General features: G+C 41.6%; 1 protein-coding gene across 1 annotated transcript; it reads left to right on the top strand.

Annotated features, from left to right (window-relative positions):
* The first annotated feature begins 4444 nt into the window (after positions 1-4444).
* Positions 4445-8149, top strand: CD83 (CD83 molecule). The gene is made up of 3 exons (XM_060278221.1): positions 4445-5164; positions 5254-5351; positions 7318-8149. Exons 1-3 carry the CDS (start codon positions 4804-4806, stop codon positions 7405-7407), a joined length of 549 nt encoding a protein of 182 aa, XP_060134204.1. The 5' UTR covers positions 4445-4803; the 3' UTR covers positions 7408-8149.
* Positions 8150-12854: the final 4705 nt, after the last annotated feature.

Below are 12854 nucleotides of genomic sequence, written 5' to 3' on the forward strand. Positions count from 1 at the left end.
GAAATCAGGATTTCAATTATTGTCTTGAAATGAATTTGAAAAATAATAACAACAATGAGGTGCAAAAATTCAAAGGAACGTAAATTCTACCATGTCTCTCTCATGTATGTTGTTGTTGTTTAGCCGTTTAGTTATGTCTGACTCCTCGTAAATCAGAATTGTGCCTGCAACTATATCTATGAAGGGCTTAGAAAAAAGACAATATATACCGGTAACTATTTGTTTCACTTCACATTCTCATGCAACTCACCCAGGGTACATTCATACTTACAGTTCATTAACTGCATAAAAAATGAACTAAAACCCCACATTCCAGGGGCGGAGCAAGCGGGGGTGGGGGGCGGTCTGCCCCAGGTACCGCCCTGGAGGGGGTGTCACTTGGGGCCGCGCCCCCGCCCCTTGCCTCTGCACGGCAGCCTGGGAAAAAAAAGCTGCAGGCACGCCTGCTGAAATCACTGTGCGGGTGCCTGCTGGAGGGGGGGTGGGACTCGATGCTGCGCCCCTGCCCTGCAATCGGCGCCTGAGCCTGGACCATTTAGGCTACGTTTAGAAGGCGCGGGGGCGATCCCCCTCTACGTAGCATGCATGTGCAGCATTGCGTACAATGTAGAGGGGATCGTGCCCCCCGCGACTTCTAAACGGAGCATCCAGGCTCCAGGTAGATAGCCCACTGGTGTGGCAGCCCGCCACACCAGTGGGCTATCTGGAGCCTGGACGCTCCGTTTAGGCTCTGTTTAGAAGTCACGGGGAGGCGCAATCCCCCTTCTACATAGCGACACATGTGTCGTTAGGTAGTGACGGCGCGCCCCCCGGGAGCACGGCAATTTGACACCCCAGGTGTCGCGGTGCCTCGCTACGCCTCTGCCACATTCTGCAGCCAAATGATCTGAAATTCTGAACTGAAATCCTGTTATGTAAATAAAAACATTGCAAAAGCACAAGTCTAGGCAATTTTCATGTTGGCTTTGAAGAAAGGCGGTGTTTCGTTGTCATGCAATAGGGCTATTTGAAATTCAGTGTATATATTCATTGAATTTGCCATCAAATGGCATGGCTTTAAAAAACAACAACTTTTCAGCCCATTTCCCCAACTATAACAAAGTAAAGTATGCGCACATCCATTACATTGTGTTAGAATGGAGACTAGTATGTAGAAATTCATTCATTGTATGTCATTTCTTGTCAGCAGCATTTTTATTCTGTGTCACCATTGCCATGCATTTATTCTCAGTGTGTTTGTTTCAGCTGATGCCTAGAGGCTCATTCCACCTGGAAGTTGAGCTACGGTATGTTTTCAGCCTCTGCTGGGCTATAACTCAAAGCAGCATTTTGAAACTGCTGTCCCCTGTTTTTTCTTCTTCAATGATCCCTTTAGGATACAAATCCCAGAGATCCTGCCTCTAACTTCTGTAGCATACAAAATTTACTGGGAGTTTTTTTGGTAAAAAAATTGTATGTTCTTCATTATTTATTTGTGGGTGCCATTCCTATTTTATACAGTCATACATCATGATACTTCTGCTGCAGGTTGCGTCTTTTATGGACACTCCGAACCCGGAAGTCCCAGAACGGGTTAGTTCCAGGTTCTGCGCATGCGTAACTTGCGTGCATGTGCAGAAGCGCTAAATCGCGCTCTGCGCATGCGCAGAAGTGCAGCATTGCGTCACGTGCGTGCACAGATGCGGCGCTTCAGGATGCGGCCTTTTCATGTTGCGAACGGGCCTCCGGAACGGATCCCGTTCGCAACAAGAGGTACCACTGTATAGGCAAAGGGTTATCTGGGATTTCTTCCCAACCACTAGAAATCTTTCTGGACTGATCTATGCCTACATCTGAGGAAGGGGTAGTTGGCTCTTTAGTCTGTAATGTTGTGTAACATACGGTGACTGAGTATGAAACGAGAGTGTCTGATAGGGCGGTGTGTTGCCATGGCCCTAACCTCCAAGCAGTGGCATCAATGTCATGGGCCAGGACAGTGTAAAGGCAGGGCATGGTGAGGTCAGGTTGGTGTGGTCAATTTAGTGCTGCAGCTGATGTGCCAGAAGTACCCCATCTGAATTGCCACACCTTTCCTGCACCTTTCTAGTCTGTGGCAGTGACATTGCTGCCAGGAAGCCAAGTCTGCTGCATTACCCCTCCCTGCCAGCTGCTCCTGGCATGAAGACACTGCACTTCATGCAAAGTTTAGCTTTTAATTATTACTTTTAAAACCCATGAATGATTACAGTTTGCATAGTTCAAAAAGTAATAATAAAACAACAACAACAACAACAACAACAACAACAACAACAACAACAAAACCTATTGATCCAGAAGGAGCTTGGTTTAATTCTCCTAAGAAATTCTAGGGTTTTTAAAGAATTTCCCTGCTAAACCCAAGTGAAGATGAATCTTCCTAGCAAATCAGCAATTTGCCACTAGATGTCTCCACAGGCAAAATGTTATTTCTCACGTGCTCACGAAGGAATTAGAGATGGGCAAACTAATCCCATTAGCCAAGTTATGAATCTCCTGTTACTAACTCAGATAAAAGCTATCCTTTATTTTGAGATTTCAAAATATCCATCATGTTGGGGTTTTTTTGCGTGCACATCACCTTAAAATATAGAGTTTGGGATATACTCGCCGTATAAGAAATACGACCCAGTGTATAAGATGACCCCCGACTTTTGAAAAGATTTTCCTGGGTTAAAAAGTAGTCTTATACGCAGGAATATACAGTATATGAAAAGCTCATGCATCACAACATTATGTGTCACAATGCACCCTTGCATGGTGGCTGTTTTCATATGTGCTTTGTTTACTACAGTAGTACCTTGGTTCCCAAACTTAATCCATTCCAGGAGTCTGTTCAACTACCGAAACTGTTCGAAAACCAATATGCAGCTTCTGATTAGCCAATTCCTGCACTCAAGCAGAAGCCACATCAGACATTCAGCTTCCAAAAAACGTTCACAAACCAGAAGACTAACTTCCGGGTTTGCAGCATTCAGGAGGCAAAACGAACGAGTACCAAGGCGTTGGAGAACCAAAGTACGACTGTGTAGTCAAAACACCATGGAGGCAGAGAGAAGTTGAGCAGAAGCACCAACAGACACAATGCCTATTTGTTACAGCAGGACTTCTGTTTGTTGGCATCCATCTGTCTCGAGAGACACTGCAGTGCGCCTCCAGGTGTGAAGTCAATCTGCTGTGTTTGCAGCACCAAAGTGACTTCCCCAGCACGCAAGCCTGAGCAGTTTGAATGGAGGTCCTGGGCTGCCCAGAATACAAGACCCCCTCTCAGCCTCACTGATGTCCTCTAGAGGAAAGCAGAGCAATATGTTTGGCACCAGCTTGGCTGCAGAAATTGCCGGAAGGAGGTGTGCAAGGCACCATCCAACCATCTTAGGGACTCTGCTCCTGATTTGTGTAATGTCTACTCCTTTGCCATTTCTTCTCCCGAAGATATTCCGCAACGCAGTGGATATTCTACACTAAGCTCTTGCCTGTGACTTCCTAGAAGTTGCCAGCATACGACAATGACCACACCCTGGGAACGGAAGACTCCTGCTGCTGTTCCTATAAACCAGAGGTTGCTGGACTACAAGTCTCATCATACCTTACCATTAGCCATGCAGGCTGGGGACTGATGGGAGTCAATCAACCGTTTTGGCTTCCCTGCTTTCTAAATGCTTTAAGCAAAAACATTCCATGTGCAATGGGACTTTTTCCAATTTCTTTGGGAAGGAAAGGGTTACAGTAGCCAACGTCTGGCAGAATTTGAATGCTTAATCATGCTGGCTGCACAGGCAAAAAACCCCATAAATTTAACTTGAAATCAATCTTGGTTTGAATTATGAAGATACTAGATTTCACTGAAACAAAGCCAGGGCTTTTTATACAGTTGGGAAGTATGACTCGTGCAGGTCTGAATTATGAACTAACTAATTTTGAGTCTTGGCATTCACGAGAAGTTATGTGTATAGCAAAGAAGAACATTGTGATTGAAATGTATTGTCATTCAAAAGGGCAGTAAGAGAGCTTATCCAAACTGTAAAACATTTGCAAGAATTCAGAATGACAACATTTAGACAGACATTTCAGCATTTAAATGTATTGTATAATGCATTTCTTCAATAAATTAGGGTGTATTGGGGATGAGTTTCCTGCCCCCTTCTAGTTGTATCATCTACTTGAACAGCTCATATTGATAAGTGGAAATAAATGATCACTTCCCATCTGCTTTCCTCAACAAAATTAATATGAGCAGTTCTCTTCTACTGCTATACATCCAGTCATCTCATTGGAGTTGAGCAGCAGGCATCTTTATCATGGACAAGTAAACTTGCCCACTGGGCAAATGAGGTTTGTCTCAGCACCACTATGCTCAGAAATTTGATCACCAGTGTTTCTTAGCTTTCTGCTATTTCCAGTTGTGTGCTCCCATTCTACAGGAGTGTTAGGTTGCTAGGCAACTGTAGGAGAAATTCCCTCACACCTAGAAGGAGGAGAGCAGGAACACTCATGCGCTCCTAGTAAGACCCAAGGGAATCACTACTCCATGGCCTCCAAGTCTCTTTCCCAATGACAAATGGGCACTTGCCCTAGAGATTCCTTGTATGACCTTTTCCTGCATGGGACCCTTTTCTGATGGGAGGAGCACCCGGAGGAAGGGATGGGGTGCAAATTCTTTTGATCTCCTATTAGTACCATAGTTGTCAGTGGAAATAAAAGAAGCACCAGTTTGTCACTGCTCTGCTCCTTCCAGGAAATAAAATGGACCCCTCCCTTTAAAAAAGCGATTCTGTCCTTCAGCTGCTCATGTTCTTCAACAGAACTGAGCCTTTAAAGCAGAACCATAAAAGTGTGACGTACCTTCTACCCTGTATTTCCTTAGGACTGGTGTATATGTACATTCTGGTTGGTTGGCGGCATATTAACCCCTCATATGCTGTTGTTTTGCAGACTGGTGAAATTGGTGAAGAATGGACAGATCTGCAATATAATACAGAATATGAATATTCAAGAGATCTTAACACCTCCTCAGAGGTCTCTAATAGCACCTGGCATTATCTGAAGATTAAAAATACTACAAGTCTTAGCAGTGGGACATATGCATGCATCATAAGGTCACCAGTTAAAAATGCTAACCAAACTAGTACAGTTACATTAAAAGTAACAGGTACAGTATGATGGACTGTTTTTTAAACTTCTATTGCACACAAATCACTCAAGGTTCCATAAAGTAACTGTATCTATTTTGCCTTCCAGACTGTCCTGAAGATGCAAAATTACAAAAATACAGAACAGAACTTGTGATGCTGTGCTCTCTTGGATTTTTCTACTTGCTACTCATCTTCTTTGCTTGTGTAAGTACCTGTACTTTCAGATTGTATCCAACATCCCCATTTGGGCCCCATTTCAGATGCAGTCATCAGCATTGTCACAAGGGGATGTATGAATGGGACTCCGCCATAAGAGCTTTGTGGTTTGCATGTTGCAATTTAGGGCTGCGCTGCAGCATGCACAGGCCATGCTCTCCCACACACCCAACTCATAACAGTTTTATTCTTACTCGACGGGAAAATTCAAGTGCAAATATTATCATTGTGAATGCTGTGTGGATTATGGCTGTAATAGTGTCACAGGCACCTGCTGCATGGGGCCAGTGTGTCACTGTGGCAACTAAAACAGGTCCAGCCTCTAAGATCAAGTCAGGAGAGATGTGCAGCTAGAGAGAAAAGAGAAGGCACAAGGCTGATGATTTGGAGGCAGACAGTCAGTCCAGTAGGGAGAGGCTGTCTGAGCTGCAACCTTTACTCTGACAGAGAGGAACTAGACCAATCAGCAGCTCTGTAGGGCCAACCAGGATATGATTGGTTCCCTGTGTCACCTGATGCCCTGGTTCCATACCCCTTGTTGCATTATATTCTGTTTATATTGATAGGTAATATTACACAAAAGAGAAATGACGAAGACAGTATCTTACTATCTTGGAACTACAGCTTTTCAGAACTCTACTTATAACCTATTATTCATTTATAAATTGATGATATTTTTACCCCTGAGCTGGGGCTCTCTACTAGTCAAAAGTAAATTTGCTGTAAGGTTCATTAGAAAACAGATATTATATAAAATGCTTTTTCATTATCACGACCCCATTTTGAAGCCCTGGAGGGCTAATACCAGTCACTTTAGACAATACTGAGTTAAATGGACCAATGGTTTGACTCAGAATAAGGTTGCTTCCTATGTTCACTGACATAAATGTTTTGAGAGGATAGTATAGTTTGGCTAAAAGATGCCTTTGGGGGAGCAGCTGAAGTTGTTTTTGCTTTGTTTTGGATACTCACAAGACTTTGGCAGTAATTTGTGCTGAGGTTGACTTGATAAATCTTGAAGGAAGTTGCTAAATTGAAAACAGAGGAAGAGGCAGAAGATTGATCTCTTTGGCTCTCTATTGTGAAAATTGCTAAAATCAATAACAAGGCCTTGTTGTTTCTCCACATAAAAAAATTATAAATTCCCTTTGCTGTTGAAGCTTTGTGGGTATTTTGGTGTGCTGTTTTTTAAGCAGAACCTTATGCTGCAGATGACCATCTCAATGAAAAAATTAATGTGACATATTCCCTCTATGGGAATAGAGGCTCACAGGCACTAAATCAGTTTTCATTAATGTTTAATATTGCCTAAATCTCAAAAAGGAAATGTTTTACTGTTTAATATACCCATTGCTATTTCTGCCTGTTGACCTTCCAATGAATTCAAAGGTACAAATGTTTATGGCGTACGTTGGAACTAGATATTGATACTGTTTCAGAACTGAAGCAAGACTTTGAATCTCATAATGGTATATCTGCAGTCACATTTAAGATACCCCTGTTGAAGGGGTTGCAATATCTTTCAAATAAAGAAGAGGTAAGTGTTTGGGACAACTGGAAAAATAAAGGAGTGAGAATCAAAAAGTGAGAATCTGATAAGGTTTATCAGTTTATGAATAGTGTGAAGGGCAAAGAAGAATCACTTTATCCAACTCAGATCACTCATTACAACTGACTGACAGGACAAAGAAGAGGAAGTATGTGTTTATACAACACATAATTCACTTTTGGAATTCGCTACCATAACAGATCACACTTCCACTCTTGAAGACTACAGTTCAGTGAAAATGAAATGAAACTTAAAAAAAAAATGCCATTTCAATGGGGGAAAAATGAATGAAAAGGTATTCTGGGATTTTATTGCTAGATTCTTAACATTGTAAGACTATTGTTAAATATGCATCTTTCCTACAATTCTTATAAATGCTCATTTCAGCAATTCTTTCTTTCCTAGATATGCCTAAAGAAGGATGGATCTTCAGGTTATCAAAAGGCCAGAGAAAAACACATAGACAACAGTCGTTACCTCGTCAGTACCTGTTGAAAGGATGGCTTCCAGTGCCCAATATGAAACAGCACCAGCAAAGATAAACTTCTTCAAGGTTCTGTCCTAGCTGATTTTGTTGAGTGCACTGGGGGTTCGTCAACAGTCATTACTGCAAGACTATTGGCTGGTATGGACATTTAATGCACTGTTTCACCACAGAGTATTCTGAAAGTTTTAAAATTGCTCACTCCAGCTGGGGAAGTTTTCAGAGAACACAGTTTCATTCACAGTTTTTCACTACAATATGAACTTTTAGCATTAGCCATACCATTGTTCCGGAAGATTATAAACCTAATCCTGGCATCCTGTCTTGTTTATGTATCTTAATCTCTTTTGAGTCTTTGTTCTTCATAGGCAAAAATGTGCTATGGACTAGGCTTGGCCCCTTAACCTGGCACATAAATTATTGATTGAATCAGCTCTTTCAATAGCCACAGCTGTTGCAATATATATTTTAAGAGAATAATGCATCTTCAAATGATCGAATAGCCAAATGAGAGGAAACGTCACTGGAACTGCTGTCTCAACTGTAGTGTTGATAGTCTGCGTTTACATGTTTATCTACTGAAAATTATAGAGTACACAGAAATGATTTCTTAGACGAATCTTCACTTAAAGAGAAGGTATCTAAGTATTACTATTTTTATTTTATTTATTACATTTGCATACTGCCCTTCATCTGAAGACCACAGGGTGGTTCAGAACATAAGAATATAAAATGGAAAAACAAAATACACAATTAAACAAAAGCAAACCAATACCCCCCTACCACAAATACATTTAAAAGGCCAAAGAACATTAATCAGCCAGAGGCCTGGTTATAGAGGAATGTTTTTGCCTAAAGATATGTAATGAAGGTGCCAGGAGAGCCTCCCTGAGGAGAGCATGCCACAAACAGGGAGCCACTGCAGAAAAGGCCCGTTCTTGTGTTGCCACCCTCCAGACCTCTTGGAGGCATATGAAGAAGGGTCTCAGATGGTGATTGCAGGGTCCAGGTTGGTTCATATGGGGAGAGGCAGTCCTTGAGGTATTGTGGTCCTGAGCCGTTTAAGGCTTTATAGGTCAAAACCAGCACTTTGAACTGGGCCTGGAAACTAACTGGCAGCCGGTGTAGTCAGGCCAGGATCAGTGTAATGTACTCAAACTGTCTTGCCCTGGTGAGTAACCTGGCCACTAAATTCTGCAGCAGCTGAAGCTTCTGAACCATCTTCAGAGGCAGCCAGCTGCACGTAGAGTTGCAGTAATTGGACCTAGAGGTTAGCAAAGCATAGGCAGCAGAAATTAGGCTACCCTGTCCAAAGAGGGACACAGCTGGGCCACCAGCCAAAGCTGATGGAAGGCAGACCACACCACCGAGGCCACCTGAGCCTCAAGCAACAGCAAAGGATTCAGGAGTGCTGCTAAACTATTCACTCCACTGGGAACACCTCTACATAATGAAGAGAATGTAGCTTTCAAATAGCCATGCACCACTATATATATATATATATATATATATATATATATATATATATATATATATGATCTCTCATTTATGCATCTGAAGAGTTATTTAGTCCACACATTTACTGTTGTGAGCATGACAGAATGGAAAGCATCAAAATGTTGTGCATATTTGACTGAAGGTTTAAAATCTGCACCAACTGGGAGCAGTATTAGAATTTTGTAAAAATCCCCTGGTACTTAAACAATTCCCTCCAGAAATCCTGTCTTTTTAGAAACTCTGAAAATATCTGTTTATTCAATCCATCAGTGTAAACAGCAGATGAATTTCTTTTTTTCCGTTTCCAAAGATCATATGGAAGCAATAGCAAGAATGTAAATGTGGAAAAACAAGGGACAAAGCAGAATTTCAAATATGCCCCTACTGACTATTTGGAGAGACCGTGGTTCAGAAATGCAACTCATAATAGATGCTGCTAGGGGGGAAAATGTGTAAGCTGCAATGGGAACTTGTTGAAGGGTGGGGTATAAATCCCTGAACTTAACAAAATAATAATAATATGGTGGCTCCAGTCCTTCCTGGAGGATCAATCCAAGAAGGTGGTGATGGGGAAGTTCTGTTATGCTCCATGGCAATTGGCTTATAGGGGAATAATTCTTTTTAACATCTGTAAAACTGTAGAAGGAGATCATCTGGAAGACTGGGCTATGATATCACTAATATGGGGATGACATTTGGTTCAACCTCTCTTTTCCATCTGCAGAAGGCAGGAGGCTGTGGGACTTTTGAACTGGTTTTAGGGTGGATAAGGGTGAACAAGCTGAAACCAATCAGATAATGCCATGGACTGGGAAATCAGCCCAAGTGGATAGAGGTGTGCACTTGGTCATGGATGAGGCTGTACTGTTTCTATTCCAAGCTCACAGCTTTGTGGTTCTCCAGGAGAGTGCTGTATGCGGAAGTGCAGGTGGCATTGATGGCTAGCAGTGCCGTCAATCAACTTAGGCTGCTACACCATCTGTCAGACCTAGCCATGCACTTGTTACATCCAGGCTAGACTACTGTGATGCTCTCTGTGTGCGGCTGCCTTTGAAGATGGTTTGGAAACTTAAGTGGGTATAAAAAACTTTTAGTTGGTGGGGTGGCGGCCAATCAGTTATGGAATTCACTCCTCACTGAACTACACCTGGCCTCTTCTGTGCAAGGCTCTAATGCAGGCTTCCTCAAACTCGGCCCTCCAGATGTTTTTGGCCTACAACTCCCATGATCCCTAGTTAGCAGGACCAGTGGTCAGGGATGATGGGGATTGTAGTCTCAAAACATCTGGAGGGCCGAGTTTGAGGAAGCCTGCTCTAACGGAACTTTAAAAAGCTCAAGCATCATAGCTAGGTTTCCCATACCTGGGCCCAACTTTCTTGCCACTGTGCCACCTGTTCTCCACTGAAAAAGTGTTTCCTCCTAAAGGTCACCAGAGTTCTGTTACAACTAAACATTCCATGTGATATGTGTGTATGTTCCAACTAACTACCGCGTTCCCGTCACTCATTGGAGCTGTGATAAGCATTATCCGCATGTCTAATTCTGCATTATGAAAAAAGCTTCTAAAATATGAGACAACCCTTAAAAGACGCAACATCTGGCAAACTGTGTGCTAGCTAGGAATTTGACCTTTAATATGTTTTTCAGGTATGAGTATCCCTAAGGTTTATACTGAACTATATAGATTATATATTAAAGATTTGCAACCTCTTGGTAACCTGCAAGTCGCTTGGAACACCCAATTTATTTTTACCAGGCTCCTTCCCATATGAGAATAAAGAATTCAGCCTTTCAGATTTTAAAGTCTCTCCTCTCAAATTGGAACACATAAAAACTGCTTCCTGAAAATGTTGGGGAATAGTTGCACTGTGTTCCCATGTACTCTTTGGAGACTGTCACAATGCATCATTATTAGGTCACTTGTAAGACAAATGCCTGGGGGGAAGTATGAAATGAATTGAGTTTTGTAGATTTAAATTATTGTGTGGGATCATTCTGGTTTTAATATATACCCAGGGGAGGTCTCCTAGAGGAACATGGGGACTTTATAATAAGAATCATTCCTTGGCTAGAGATCTTTATCTCATTATAGAAATAATTCACTAGGGTGTGTGTGTGCGTGCACCCTGAGAAAAAGCGGAGTTACAATGAAAGGAAAACTTTCAAGGCTGCCAGATGAAATATCTTCATGGAGCCGTGTACAGAGATGGTCAGCCAAGATAAATAGGCTAGGGAGGTTAACTGATTTAGCATCAGACAGGCCTAGCAGGCAACACCCAGGAGGTCGTTAAGATCAGAATCTGGATATATAAATATATACACATTGGGCAATACGCAGATATTGGTCACAATATAGAAATGGAGGCATGGGAACAATTGTGGAATATGGATATAAAATTATTTTACAGCATGCTATGGAATAAGAGAAAATTATATGAAAAATTATAAAGATGGTACCTAACACCTTGTAGGTTGGCAAAAATGTATGAACCAAAATTAAATAAATGTTGGAACTGTAAAGAGAAAGAAGGTACCTTTTCCCATATGTGATGGTCTTGCAATAAGGTTAAAGCTTAGTGGGAAATGATATATAAAGAACTGGAAAAACCCCAGAAGCTTTTCTTTTGGGGATAATGGGAACAGAGCTGACTGTGTTCTGGGAGACAAAAGACAAACAAGTGAAATCTTCAGTGATACATTGGGCAATAGATATTGGTCATAATACAGAAATGGAGGCATGGGAACAATTGTGGAATATGGATACAAAATTTACCGCAAGCTATGGTATAAGAGAAAATTGTATGAAAATGTTATATAGATGATACCTAACACCTAGTAGGTTGGCAAAAATGAATAAATCAAAATCAAGTATGTGTTGGAAATGTAAAGAGAAAGAAGGTACCTTTTCCCATATGTGGTAGTCTTGCAATAAGGTTAAAGCTTAGTGGGAAATGATATATAAAGAACTGAAAAAGATGTTTAAGATAACATTTGTAAAGAAAAAAATATCAGAAGGTTTTTTTTTTGAGATAATGGGATCAGAGCTGCCTGCATCCTGGCCACCAGGCTAATTGATGTGTGTCTATGCCTAAATAATGGAACTCATAATGTTTATCTGAAGCCCAGGACTTTGCAGTAACCCTCATTCTGGAAGAAAGGAAAGCCTCCCATGACTAGGGTTTGATATGAACACAGGAAGAATGGAAAACAAATTATGAAATCACTGTTAACTTGGTGGTAGTAGTAGTAATACCACCAGCCACTCTGGGCGGCTTCCAACAGAAAAATAAAATAATCGATTAAACATTAAAAGCCTCTCTAAACAGGGAGGAACCAAATTCTGCCCCTCTGCATTTAATAACTGTGCACACCTTATTTGATCTATTTAAGGGCGCTTTCAGATACACGTGTTGTTGTTTTTTTGTGGGTGATCAGAAATCTTGTAGTTGCCTACAATTGAAATTGAATCCTCTGCCGCTTGCTGCAATTTCAGCCAAGATTTGCCTTGTTCCACACATGCTTGTGAAAATTCTGTCCTACCTCTACCATTCCTTTTTATTTCTCGTTACACATGTAATCATGGAGAAACGGGCTGGCAGACTTGTCAAAATGTGTAGGCACTTCCGTGTTTTTTTTCTGAGTAGGCCCAGCCCTGAGAAACAAAGTGCATTCTGGGATGTTATTCAAGAACTGAAACGTGTAGTTTGTGCATGACTGTCCTTAGTGACAAGCTGTCATAATGTTACTTTATGATATAAATGTCAAAAGCTTCACTACGACTGAATCTATGACATCAGTGGAAATCAATGGGAGAGATTTTCCAGTTTTTGCCAGAAAGTTCATGTGGCGACTGGAATAGAGCTTCAGATGTTCATTTTCATTTGAGTGTTCCTTAGGTTAGCAAAGCATCCCTTTCTATCAGGGATTTCTGAGCTACTCCGACACACTCCAGAGACATGTC

This window comes from Zootoca vivipara, chromosome 8, assembly GCF_963506605.1.
Source record: "Zootoca vivipara chromosome 8, rZooViv1.1, whole genome shotgun sequence".
Taxonomy (NCBI): Eukaryota; Metazoa; Chordata; class Lepidosauria; order Squamata; family Lacertidae; genus Zootoca; species Zootoca vivipara.